The sequence below is a fragment of the Pundamilia nyererei genome, unplaced genomic scaffold (genome assembly GCF_000239375.1).
Source record: "Pundamilia nyererei isolate P.nyererei 1_Seehausen unplaced genomic scaffold, PunNye1.0 scaffold00102, whole genome shotgun sequence".
Lineage (NCBI taxonomy): Eukaryota > Metazoa > Chordata > Actinopteri > Cichliformes > Cichlidae > Pundamilia > Pundamilia nyererei.
In genome coordinates, this window is record NW_005187503.1 from 1,969,504 (window position 1) to 1,983,874 (window position 14,371).

Consider the following 14,371-nt stretch of genomic DNA (forward strand, 5'->3'; position numbering starts at 1 on the left):
GTGTGATATGTTCAAGGGAATACTCTTAATAAATAATGAGTTTACTCTCATAACCAGTGTAGGTGCTTCCATGAGAGACACAGATGTCACTCAGCATCAGAAATTCACTTGATGGGAATTCTTTTCAAGTTGTCTCCACGAGGTGCGTGCAATAAGAAGGCTACGCTGTTTGATGTTTGTCAGTATGGAGTGAAAGAGTCTAAAGAAAATCCAGTTTGCCTTTCTGAAATGTAATACATAATAATAAATCCACAAAGCATACACAGCAGTCTGTTTGGATTGTTGTGATTATGGGTCTGCTTTTTGTGCAGCACCCAAGAAGAAGATATTTGGAGAAAATTGTGTTTTTATACCTATATAATATATAGTAAAGGTTTATAGACCTGTGTTGTACACTGTGGAGATATATGAAGGCATACTGATTTTGTATGCTGTGTCTGAAAATACGCATTAATGTCTGTTTCACAACAGCAAATAATCACTGGAATCCAGTGGAACTGGGAGGTCAGATAGTTGTCTCTTAATCAGGTCAATACAAATATCTGCATGGGTAAATATCACTGAAGACAGGAAGGAAAGATTTTTATTTTTTATGTCTTTTTGTAATTGGTTAAGCCAAAACCCTCAATTAAATATATTTTTAAAGCTCAGCCGGGCTCTCTTTAAATACGGATTAAAATTTCAAAATTATACGTTTGCTAATATAACAATGGGTGAGTGCACTGCGGCTACTTGGAAAAATAGTCCTTGATTGCATTTATTTTTAAGAAAATGACTGGTTTCTCTTAATATCGCCTGTGGACTTCTCATTCCGGCTCTTCATATTTCCACAATTAAACGCAGCCTCGCTCTAACAGCTGGCCATTAATCAGTCCTCGCGCTCGATTTCTCTTCCACCTCTAGTTATGATTTCCACATTACTCCACACTCGTTTGCCGCCGCCCGACAGGAAAGTGACCCCAACCCCCTTACCCCCAGTCGTCGCTACCGCCGCAGACGCGCACCTCAAATAATCGGGAAAGTGAGATGCTCGCATAAAGCTGCACACGGGCACACACGGGGCGAGAAAATAAGGCGTTGGAGTAAAGAACATGTATGATTGTATGATTGATGGTAAGTTGATGGGGTAACCGCAATGCCAAGTCCCCACCCCCAAACCCCTCCGCAGCCCCACCATCTCACAGCCATTATCCTTTTCTAATTACACTTTCCTTCTGAAACAGTGGATCAGAGGGCACCATTGACTGCTTTTAATCCGCCACCAAATTTTAATTAACACAGACGTGACCCCCGTCGCCGATACATACCGGAGAACGTCGAGATCACAATAACTCATAAATCACAGCCACAGATTTCATTCCCCCCGCTTTCCGCCGCTGATGAATTTCCAGATGGGGCCTTGTGGCTGTTAATGTCAGAAAAATATGCGAGAAAGAGAGAGAGAAAGCGAGAGACAGAAAGTGTGTTAGGGAAAGAAAAGGACGGAGGAAAAGCGTAAGAAGATGAACAGAAAAGCTAAATTGTAAGAAATAGTGTGTCTTTATGTCTATGTGAGAGAGATGGAGTTGAAGAAAGAGAAATGGCAGCAGCTTTGGTATGCTGTCAACCTTTGAGAGATTTGTTACCGGGGAGAGGATTATGGAGGCTGTGAAATGGGGTTGTGTTAATATGCCGGGTGTTGAGGAACACGATGTGGGCCAGCCAGCTTCACAGCCTCCAGAAATCAAAAGGCTGAACAAGTGAAACGTGACGTTTTGAAGAATTAATTGACACATCTCCGCGCGTATGTGAGTGTATAGTGTGTGTAATATCCTTTAATCATTGATTTTAAATCACAAGCCTTTCATAAATAACCATTACTTTAATTAACCTACTTAATGAACTGAATGCATATGGGTTATCATTAAACAACAAACTGACAAACAGTGATGCTCCCTTATTCTTACGATACCGGTTGTCTTATTCGAGTGTGTATATCTGCGCGTTTGCGCATGCATGCAGTGTATCAGACTACGTATGTGCGGAGGTGGAGGTGGGCAGGGTGCCGGGTTTTGTTATTACTAAATCGCTCATCCATGCTACTAATTAAGATGCATAGCATCCCCCTATGAACGTCAGTGTCGCTAATTATCAAACAATGTAGTGCTCACTAGATATGAGAACTGGCAGCCTCTGTAGTCATGTTACCAACCTATTACTGCTACAATTACCAAGTGCCTGTCATTCTCCTTGTTAGTCATCTGCCTTAATTTTTTCTTAACTAATGTCTTTTTTTTCTTCCTCTCCTTCTCCCCTTCTCCTCCTTTCTGTCTCCAGGATATGGCTTTGTGGACTTCGACAGCCCAGCTGCAGCACAGAAGGCTGTGTCATCTCTCAAAGCCACTGGGGTGCAGGCCCAAATGGCCAAGGTAAGGAGTGTCTAAAAACAAGTTGGCGTCCTCACTTCCTCGTGCATTATCTTTAGCAATTTTTAGTTTTTGCTCATTCAGCTCCTGCCAGGTGTTTAGTATTGCACATTTAACAAACTTAACAAGTTTGCCATGAAGGACTTTTTATCTTGAAGAGAGACTCCTAAATGTGGGCCTCAAACTGCATTTGAGTGCCATTAGACAACAACTTGGGAAGTGACACTGGTGCATGTATGTCTCTGTTATCTTACTGATGCTGAAACTGGAGTCTAGCACAAGATACGTGAAATTGTGGATCACTTCTTTCCTGTGGTTATGTGGGCTTTTTGTGTTGTGTTTGACAGTATGCATACAGTATGTGCTGGATTACAGTGCTCCATGGCACTTGTGGTTTCCAGTTAGTGAGCTGGCCCCTCTCTAACTGAGGTTTGACTAGTCGCTTGTGCTACGTTGTCGAGTGTTATTAGCCTGCTAAAGTGGAAGCAGATGAGACAAGCTGTTTGAGTAGTACAAAAAGGGCCCTAGTGAGTTGTACAATGGAGACAGGTTGATAGGCATATGTGGAGAGGTGTAGCTTAGAGGAAACTGCACACTGCCAGGGTATGATCTTATTCACCAATTTCCTATACAATCTTGTATTTTATGTCAACACTGTGGTTGCATATTTATTGTTGGGCATTTGGCTGTCTGACAGAAGAGCCGTTTTACCGGGAAAAGCATTTCAGAGATATTGTTTGGTGTTTGGCAACCCTCAGGCAGTGATCATACTGTTCTTTTCCCATTTTTGTTCTCTAATTTTCTTCATTTCCCTGTTGACTGCTCTGAGAGTCACCATATTAGAAGGCACAGCAGGGCCCTCTCTCCGGACATCTATGACAGACAAGCCTGCCTGACTTAACCAGGCTATTCTTGTACCCGTCAAACATTTGTTAATGTCAGAATACCTTAATAGGTGAAGAAAATGTCAGTAGCACTGAAACAATAAATATGCTGATGACTATTTGAGGGTGCACCTTGAGTGATTTTTCTTGAGACGAGATGGCGTGCATTTGATCCAATCCAAAAATCCCCCCCTCCCACCCTCGAAACCGAAGAAGACCTGATGAGATGGGGAGCGGCAATGGCTCCGGTGAAGATGACAGAATTGATGGTAACGATGAAGGTGGCAATTATTTTGATCAAATGGGATGAGATCTGACAGGAGGAGATGATATTCCGTGTGGTGCTCAGGTGTGCCATTTCTCAAATGCGCCATTTGCCCGTTTCCTTTCCCCACCAGTGTCCTTCTTCCAATATTTATAAGAGGGCAAGCTCTCTGAATACTGATAAGAAACCATGCTCTTTGTCCATCACATTTTAAGACCACTCTTTGCATTGCTCCCCTTCTCTCAGTCAATATTTTCATGAGAGGGGGCTCGTGTCCCAAAACAAAAGAGCTGACCTTTATAGAAATCTTGCCGCAAACACATTCTCAAAATCATTTTCTATTAGCATTTGTGTATAATAGCTGATTTTTTTGAGTGCTCCCTTGTTCTATTCGCACAAATGGTAAGACCAGCGTTCTCTGCTGCAGCTCTATGCTTTTATCACACTTGTGAGGGACATTAAGTAGTAGTTTGCTTTTATAGACTCCCTCTGTATCTCGCTAATGTGTCTTTACCAGGTATCACTGCCATCACTCTATCGACTCCTCACCCAACACTTCCAGCCTAGCCCCTCACCATTTCTTTTGCTTAGTGCCGTTTTCTCTCAGCATTGTTTTGGGTTTTGTTTTGTTTTTTTGGTTCTCCTGCACACACAAATATACAGACACACACACACACATTTGTATTCACATCCACCAAGTGTTGCCCTGCGAGACATCCAATGAGCAGTTTTTCCTCCATCAATAATTAACAGCGTGTTATCTTTGTGTCTGCCTACCTGTCAAGGTGTCTCTCACACCCCACCCTCCTCCCGCTCGTTCTGTCATGCCGAGTAGCATTCCCGCAGCGGGAACGGATGAAAATACAGGTGAGCACCGAGGAGGGTGCAAATCAGAAAGACTACTGCTAACGCCGTGGACGGCTTCCACAATAAGAACATCCAGCCTCGTTCTCTCGCTCCCTCTGCTCCATTTTGTCACTCCACAACAAAGTAATAAACGAATCGCAAGTCGGAGCCAGAGGCTTTGAGCTCATTAAATAAAACTGTCACAGTAATCAAGTTGCACCTTTTTTCCTGCCTTGATGCCATTAAAACACTTTTATTAAGGTGCCTTATTTTAAACACAGCTGCAAACCAGGCAAGAAATGGAGAGAAAGGCAAAGGATCACTTGATTTCCTCTTCTTCCGCCAGTGAAGCAGCCCGCTGTCTCTCTCCTCTTACTCCCCTTGGAATTTGAAATACCAAGGCAGTAGAGATGAAACGTTACCTTCCTTTTGTTTTGCCCTCCCCTGGGGATGGTGACAGCGAGAGAGAGGAGAGGAGCCATAATTAAGACACCTAAAGGACACTTCCCCCCCGTGCATCCCTTCCTGTCACTCACCTCTACACAAGTCACAGATAAGAGCACTTAACATAGGTGTGGAGTGCGTGTGTGTGTGTATTTGAATGTGGCAGTGTATTATTATGTGCATGTTTGTCTGCACTACATTCCCTGAATTACACATTTTTTGCATCATTTTGTAACATTTTTTATATAATTGTAACTAATTTTTAATTTAAACTAGGATGCCTGTCCTTTCATCTAAAATGGAAAATTACATTTTGTAAAACACACGTTATACCTTATTAACCTTATCACCTTGTCTTTGCGTACAAAGAGTTGAATGACGGGGGATAAGCTCACTTTAGTATAAAGAGTTGTGAAAACGACCGACTGGCTTCATCTAAGACTGAGAAATGAAAAAAACGTGGGGTGTATTTCTAAATCTGGAACAGGCACTTTAGCATTTTGCTTTCTAACTAGTCAAGCGTCTCTGTTCTAGCTATGCTCTTTGAATAAAGATCTTCACATCCATAAGTAAAGCAGGTGTGTCGTGGGTTTGTTGAATTTTATCCCATTTCTTAAGAACATGACTGTCAGATCCTTTTCATCTGCACCTACCTCCTGGCACAATAGACTCTTCTTTTGTTCTTCATTTGTCCGATTTCTCAAATTTCTTAAGGACACACTGCACACAATGCCACAAAACACCAAATTTTCAGCTTAGATATCTTTGTAAATCTTGTTTCAAAAATACTATTTTATGTCTGTCAGTTTGTGTTATCATTGGCATTTCTGGCATAATTGAGAGGAAATTGGGTTTTTTGTGTGACAGACTACTAGCAACAAAGTTCCTACATATACAATTTTTAAATTGGTTCTTTGCTAAATTTTCTGTTATAAAACTGTCTCATCCTTTGATTTAAGTGCCTTTTGTAATCTCGAATGAGTTGGGTTTAAGTGGCTTAACGAACATATATATATACATATATGTATATGAGTAAAAAACCTGCTAATGTTCAAAGAAAAGCTTTAAAAGAACTTCAGAAAGGCTGGAGAAATACTGAGCAAAATCTAAAACAATGTAGCTTGGCTCAAGTCTTTTTCATGGTACTAGAACTCTTAGCAAAAAGGTGAAAGGGATGAATAAGTATTAACCAAAATGTATTAGTTTTCTTATTTATCGGTAGAGGTAGGCACAGATGACTGCTTATATAAATAACATGTTTTTAAATAAGAGGCGCTTTTATGCTGCTTTAAAAAAATTGTATAGATTAGTGTGATGTGTACATAAAATGTACTTTTTACATTGTCATTAACAGGCGCGTGTATGACATCACTAAAGAAGTATTAAAACATTCATATAGGCAGTATGACTTTATATAAATTAAGGTGGGAAAATCTGGTAAATCTTAACATAGTGTTCTAACAGGAGACCTTAATAGGATTCACTAGGGTAAGTGTGTTCGTGTTTTGTGCATGTGTGTAATACGGTTTGTAGGCACGCACTTGCCTCCTGGCACCATAGACTCTATTCTCCGTGCCACTTTGTTCAGGTAGCTTTCCAAACTGAGAAAACCGACACATCGAGCAGACAGAATGATAACAGGTAAACGCCGCGTCTAGCTTCGCAGATGCAAACCTGTCAACCAGCCGCTCGCCTCACTCTCCACAGGCTGCCATTTTCCCCTTGAGCCAATCAGACTGAATTATGGGAAGGGCACCCTCGATTGTGGTGTCTGTGTCGGAGAGGTAATTCCGCCTGACAGCTGCTTGCTTTCAGACAACAGCCAGTCTTTATGGAAATCATCCCTCCCTATTCTCGCTCCAGTCGGCTTCTGCTGATAACAGCCCGGATGAAAACAAAGCTGTCCTTTTTGTATTTTCTTCTTTTTTCTTTTTTTTTTTTTGACTCGTTCCTCTCGGCGTGGACAACCTAGAATTAGAAAAAAACAACTCTGACACCCTATGGAGGCTAACCAGGTTCACCCAGCTTTCTATAGCTAATTGTTATATGAACTTTGGATCTTGCTAGACATTGTCTGATACAAATAAATATACATGCATTATGTGAGAATAGTATACATAGTGTCAAAAGTGTCAAAACTAAACAATGGTGTTCATATTAGAGAATTTAAATAGTGGGGATGAAGACTTTGTGAATAGCATCTCCATCCTTACCCTTGTTTAAATAGCCGATATTTATAAGGTTCGCAGAAGCTGCAGGCAGACAGAAAGGCGCTACTTGCCCTTCACATTACAGAGGGGAAATTATGCTAAAAGCATCATTAAAGTGCCTCCATGAAGTGAATCCCAAATGTTTATGATAACGCAGTGCACACACCGGCCCTTCAACCAGTAGTCACTGGCGAATGCTTCAGATGGTTTAACGGTGTGAAACGAACCGGAGTGTTCAGTCCTCCTGCTCGTTCCCTCTCTCCCTCTCATGCATTCTCGCTTTCACTGCCTTTCGCTTGCTCTGTCTCCTCCACTGTCTTTTTCTTTCTCTCTCCCGGGGAAGGTTTTCTGTCAATATCACATTTATAGTCATGTGAAATGCACGGATCCCCCTATGGGTGGTCTGCAGTCAGTCAGCAGACTTTCTTATTATCCTTTAAAGGTGACTTCTCTGATGTCTCAGCTCCACTGGCACCCAGGACACCACCGTTCAGCTCAACACAGGGTGACCTCTGTATGATAATCAAAGGGACTTGACTGCGCTCTCACAGTTGGTTACTGACAACAGCTAGCCTAGCAGGGCTAGCCAGCATCGGTTAAATCTGGAGAAAATGCAGCTGGGATGCAGTGCATTGTGTATACCGAAGGATAATTGCAAAGACTTTGGGGATACAGGTGCTCACTCAGCAGCATCATTCACCTCGCTGTTCTCCACCTTGAATGCAGTGCCATTTCCCCTCTGACATCCACCTCAGCATTTGTTCACAAAACATATGGTGTCAGTGTGGTGATCAGCATTTTCCTCCGGAAGCTGCCATCAACTGAGACACCCTTACGATTATAGTCCCTCACAGCACCTCGTTTTCTTACATAGTTTTGTGCTCAAATTTTATGGATGTAAAGGATTCTTGTCAGCACATAAGTATATTTGGACATCGCCATAACCTGTAGGTTTAGACTGATTTCCTGCAAATGTCCCTTTCTTTCCTCACTAATTCTCATCTCCCTGAAAGTATGATATGACCACTTCAACATTATGTTGGCCCACCTTACTGTTGCCATGTTTACCTTAACCTTAATTGCCAGATGTCCATATTAAAAACATACAGTGTATAAAAACAATCCTTGTGAGACAAGAACTGAGGCTTTACTTCACCTTGAATACTCAGTTTCTACCTTCTTTTTTTTTTCATTTATAAAGCACAACACAACCACAAGATCAAACTACACCAGTAGTCTAGTCAACATATGTGTATAAAAATGTGCACAAAACAGCATACTTGAATTGTATTAGGCATTTAATACACCCAGCACAGAAATAACCAACAATAAAAGGATGTTTTTTGGCAACAGCAGAATAACATTTTAGTAGACTCTTGATTATAGATGCACTGATTGCAATTTTCATGGCCGATTCCAATTTCCAGTTTGTTTTTTTTCTGTGTGACCTCCTGATGCCGATTTTTGATGATTCCAGTTTACTTTCTAAGAGCTATAGAGGATGGGGTGTGCAAACAAAAACACATTTTCTTCTATGCAAACTTATTTTATTATTGTCATAATAAAGGAAGTTAAACTTCCAAGGTGAAAATAAAGTCCTCTGCTAATACAAAGAGGTACAAATAATTAACAGTAAATGAATTGCTGTACATCCACCTTTACCTGACCTTTTTTACCTTATCTAACAAAAGTAGGAGCAAAAAATTTTATGTCACAAAACAAATGTCAGATATTTTCCAGTGTGCTTATAACTTCACTAGATAACTGCTTTGATCCTTTGCTCATACCGAGGCTGCTGACTTGTGGCTGAGCTCTGGATAACTTTAGCCACTTTAAAGTTTCTTTAATGTCTGTGTCCAACCAGGTGAAGGTGATTTAGTTTTGTTGTTACACTTTCATGGTTATTCCCAGCCGTGTTTTGCTTTTGGGAATTTTGCATCGCTCACAGCGAAGAGCCTCCACACTACAACATGTTAGCATGTATCTGTTAGTCTATGCATGTCAGTTTGTCTGTGCTGTGTATGTGTTGTGCATGCATTTAAGCCACTGGCTCATAATTGGGCATACATAGTGCTGACGAGTCGGTCACCGGTCCATGCCGAAAACAGGAAAAGGGACGATTCCTGTTCCTCGCTGGTCAATTGCTGCATCTCTAGTCCTGATGGTATTCATTTTTCCCTTGGTTTGACATATATACCTCACAAGTACACTTACTCATTGTTACTCATTGTATGATACTAAGGAGAGAGTACCGTAGTAGATGAGGTGCTGCCCCTTGGCATGTATATATAATATCATCCAATCTGAAGGAATTTTGCTTTTAGGAATGGCCTTAAAGTGGTCAGAGCTAATATGTTTCTAGCACAGGCCCAGCTGAAAAGCTGAAAGCTTGAGATTGGAAGAAAAAACGAGTTATGAATCATGCAGGGGTACTTGTCCCAAATAAAAAATATAGTGCTGAAATTTGCATATGTCCACTTTAAAATAATTAAGTTCTCTAAAGTTGTGCTGCGTTTCTGCTGATTTACTGAAAATGCCTGACAATTTAAATAATCTTTTTCCATGATGATTTTGACTCCTTTTTTCATTTTTGTAATTGGCCTACACTAGAATGACGTGAATGAAGAAATATGTTGACACCTGTTGAAATATGCAGTGTAGGGAGATAATATAACTCCTAAAAAGAAAGAGCTGGATTTGCTAAGGTACAACTTTTTTATAAGCTGTAGTTAGCACCACTGTGGCTCAGCACACCACCCCCCTCTCGTTTTTCCTGCAGAAGTGATACTTTTGAAGGGCAAAGCCAGTGAGAGTGAGACGGACCATCTGACAAGCACTGGCTCCGAAGCACCTCTGTTGGCTTCCACTGTCTCTGCCGTCTAATTACGCTTCAATCATCCACGGGAGCACTGCATGCGGTAAATTATTTTGCAGAGCAGTGCGGAGACGTGCCGAGCTGCGAGCATGAGAGAAAATGAGAAATAGAGACTAAGTAGAAATCAATAAGAGCGCAAGTAAAAAGAAAAATACCCCACAACTTTAAAAGGTAGGAAAGATTATCAAAATAATGGAATTAAGAGAGAGACAAAAAAAGCCGGAGAAACTGCAGAAAGTGCTGGATGGTGAGACTGAGATCGCTGTCTCTCATAATGTCGCCTCCATACAGCCGGATTTAGACGAGTGCAAATGAACAAAGTTACAAACTTGTCATTTAACCAGGCAGAGAGGTGCGGGAGAAAGCGATGCACCGAGAGATGCAGAGTCCTCTCCCACCTACTCCACTTTTATATGTTGCCGAAACTAGCAGCCAGCTGTGTAAATGAAAGCATGAATAATGTTAGAAACTCACTTGAGCACTGCGTAACAAAGCCTTGGTTTAAGCGGAGTAGGTGGTGACTGATACATGTGTTCCCCTCGGGGCTTGCTAAAGCTGTATACGCCTACTGCAGAGATCGAGCAGTACTACGAACACATACTCGTATACTCGCATTGACTCATCTCTACTCACCTGAAGCTGACACCGGTTCTTATACATGCTTATGCCCTTGCTGTGCCAAAATGGCAAGACTGAGATCTTCAGGGCTCACAAGATTTGCTCATGTCTCAGTGTGAGAGTCTTTGTTGGCCTGATAGCCTGCGGTAAAACCCCTGATTCTGGTTGCCTGCAGTCTTTGGATGGAGTCTCTGCTGCAATTCGGTTGGGTTGGATTATCGGAATACAAATAATGTACAAATCAACTGTTACTGCACAAAAAGACTTGCTTTAATTTATATAAAACACAATTACTTCATAATTTTTGCATCGTAATGTATTGGTAGCTTATTAAAGCATGTTGTTTCACTAGTTTAGTTTGCCCTACATTCATACACACAATACTCAAAAATACCTGCTGGATTTGCAAGTTTGGAACTGGTGTACACTAAGGGAAAAACACCAACATTCCAGCAGTACTAGAGTAGTACAGTATATGCCTGCCGCTACATGAAAGATGGCACAGATACTGAGGAATCATTTGGGAATTACTGCCATTTTTTCTTAAGAATATCAGTCTGTCATTGGGTTATTTTTTATTGGTTTCCACTCTCACTACAAAAGTGGGTCTAATTAAAGTACAATTTGCAGTGGTTGTATTTATGTGTGTATAAATAGCAGCTTGTTCTGTTCCCAAATTGCTCCAAAATGGCCTTGTGTCTAAATTGTAGCCTTAATAAAGAATAGTAAAGGCTTGCATTCTCACTACGCTCAATGCTGCCATGCTTCCTTTGAAGCAAACATAAATATGGCTTTTTCAGGTCTGGTAATGGCCACAGTGTGCAGTTATTAGAATCTCTTTGATGTGGCAACTGTGCCAACCTGCTCGGTGTCTCTGTGAATTGATCTGGCTCAATTAGCGGGCCCGCAGAGACGACGTTCAAAGGACTGGGCTTCCACGCTCAACACTGACACATAGACCAGGTGAAACGCTTTGCATTCATTTACGCAGCTGGCCCTGAGAAGATAACCTGCGAATAGTGGTGAATATTGGAAAATCAATGGTGCAGCTTGAGCTTCAAGCAAAGCTTCACCAAGAATGTTTGGTGCATTCTTTAACTAATTTCCCACAGCTATGGGCTTAAGTGGGATTTAACTAAATAACTTCTAAACATGCTTCACAATCTGCGCACTCTACTTTTTAACAGTGTGCTTCTTCCCACAAAGCTTACATGCACACTCATATTTGACTACGATAACAATATGGACCTAATAATATTTCCAATTTGATGCTGATCATTTAAAGAATATGTTCACTGTGGTTATTTCACACTAAACGCTCATTGTACATCTGCTGTACTGCGTATAAAAGAAAAGTTTGATTTTCTAGAAGATGCTCTGTTAAACACTAATACTTGGTTACAAAGGAACTAAAGAGTGAGGCTTCCATCACTCAGGTCAAACAAGCCTGTGTGTAAATGGTAATATTAGGGTGATACTGAGTGTCATTAACTGTGGACATACACAAAGGGCAAAGAGTGCATTTTGTGTACGTAAATGTAGACACTCTGGCCTCTCTTCCACCCTTCGTCTCTCCCCTGATTCAGCTGACCTATTTCAATTTGTCTTCATCAGTCATACCAATTAACTCGAGGATTAGATTCCTCAATGCCAGCCACCCCGAGTCCTCCCTATATACCACTACCTCTACAGTCCCTCTGTTCCTACATCCAATGCTACCGCTGCTTTTCTTAATATTTTATGTTTCGGAAATCTTTGATACCTCTGCACAGCTGTATATGATATGCTACAAAAAGCGCACTTCACAGGATTTTTCACGGGAAGTATTGTTCGAAATAATACATTACAGTGCACTAAAACCACTAAGCTTCAGGTTTTACTATTGCACGGTGGGGTTTTTTCTAAGCACAAAACTCTAAATGATAAAGTACAATTATTGTTCACTCAGAGAACGTGCACAAAGTAAGGCATGTGTGTAATTCCACAGAATGCACTGTACTCTTGAGTGTGCATTGATCGAGTCACATAGTATGCATACCTCCAGCAGAATTTCATATTTTACCCTCCCTCCAAGATCATTCAGTAAATTCACACAGAAAAGACAATAAATAGGCTTCTGCATCATTTGCACAATTTCCTGCTGTACAGCTACGAGCAAACACTGGGGCTTTTTTTAACGATTTGTTTATTCATGTGTTCACCATGCTAATGTAAATCTGCAAGATCTGCATTACTGGCGAATATTTAGTACACGATACAGACTAACAAACATGGTGTTGAAACAGTACATTGCATTTTTAGGGGGGGGTGTTCAAACTATGAAGCAAAAACAATGGAAAAAAAACTTAGAAGTAAAAACTCAAAAATACCAGAAGAATATACTAAATTAAATAGATCTTTGCTACTTAGTCAAACATAAAGAGTGACTATATGAAAACACAGCACCTTAAATTCATCTTTAATTTACCAGATAATGGCATTTGATTAATGATCACTGCAGCTGCAGAAGTCCGTATGCCAACTTGAACTGCTTATATCCAGTTGCACGCTTGTGTGAGTTCGCATTCCAGTCGCACCGAGCGTCACTTTGCATAAGTCATATTTAATAGCAGGTTTGGGGGCTGAAACACAGTCAGTCAGATTAGAGACTCCATCGGTGTTAACTCTGAAACAGAACTGCCAGGAAAAACTGGGGTTCAATTACAGAGAGACCAATGACACATACTTGGAGGTGCGGGATGTTGTATATAGTACATTTGCAAAAGAAAAATGGACAGCGCTAATATTTTCACGGCCTCTTATCTATAGGCTTCCCAGCAATGATTAGGTGATCAGTTTAGTTTTTACAGATGGATGCGATAGCTTAGCTTTATTTCCCTCACTGCCTCTTTTCAGTTTAAAAAGAATAACATCAGACACGCCTCTTTCTTTTCTTTAACCAGCTGTCCTCAAACCATCATCCTCCACTTTCTTTATTAAGACTCATCTCTTTTATCCTTCCTTTATCCTTCCATAGCGCCTCGTCTTGCTCACTGCTTCCCTCTCTATGTCCCTCTTTAATGAATTCTACGGGTATGCGATGTTAAATTACACTGACTGTTTCCATTTCCAGCGGCTTCAATCATATGTGAGAGGTCTGTAGTAGAAGGGGAGCCGTGAGTCCAGCCAGGGCAGATCAGGGCAGATCAGGGCTGCAGTTGATGAACCAGCTCTCTGACACCAACACAGTCGCTCATTCTGCCTAATGAGGAAAAGGAAAAACCAGAGCAAGGAGTCCTTTTTTGTTTCCTCTGTCCTTTTCATCTCACTGGCTCGGCTCCCATGAGTCCTCTTGTGTGAACGTTTCCTTGCAAGTTGCGGCGGTAATGCCGTTTCGCATCAATATATGAAACACGTGTGATTGTGCTTTTATTTTTGGTTATTTTTCATATCTTTTATCTTTGCTGTTTCTTGATCGACTGAAAAGTAAAGCATCTTTAGAAAAAAAAATGAAGCTCAACAGAGGACTTGCCCTTAAGACCTCAGGACTAGTACAGACATATCGTGTATGTACACACACTGGAACAGGAAGAAAGAAGAGAAATACAGCTTAAGGACGGGTGGAGCAAATGATCTTTTACCTGCAGTTTTCTCCAGGGTCTGGATGAAATAAGAGATGGTCAGCACTTCAGAGACAGAAATTGAGATGGGACAGGTAGATGTATGGCACACGGGTGTCTTAACCCTCTCTGAGGTGATTTCAGATCATTACCTCTCCTTCAATGTCTCACCTCGAAAACAAAACATCAGCACATTCCTAAAATCCACTCCAAGGATCTCTAGCA

The 14,371-nt window shown here is 41.1% G+C and overlaps 1 protein-coding gene across 3 annotated transcripts in view; it reads left to right on the forward strand.

Annotated features, from left to right (window-relative positions):
- The window catches only part of LOC102200034 (RNA-binding motif, single-stranded-interacting protein 3-like), a 287,017-nt gene that overhangs the window by 157,553 nt on the left and 115,093 nt on the right, over window positions 1-14,371 (forward strand). For all 3 annotated transcript variants that reach the window (XM_005740714.2, XM_005740713.2, XM_005740715.2), the window contains one exon: window positions 2,317-2,408. In XM_005740714.2, coding sequence (XP_005740771.1) covers window positions 2,317-2,408 — 92 coding nt within the window. The remainder of the gene's footprint in view (window positions 1-2,316; window positions 2,409-14,371) is intronic.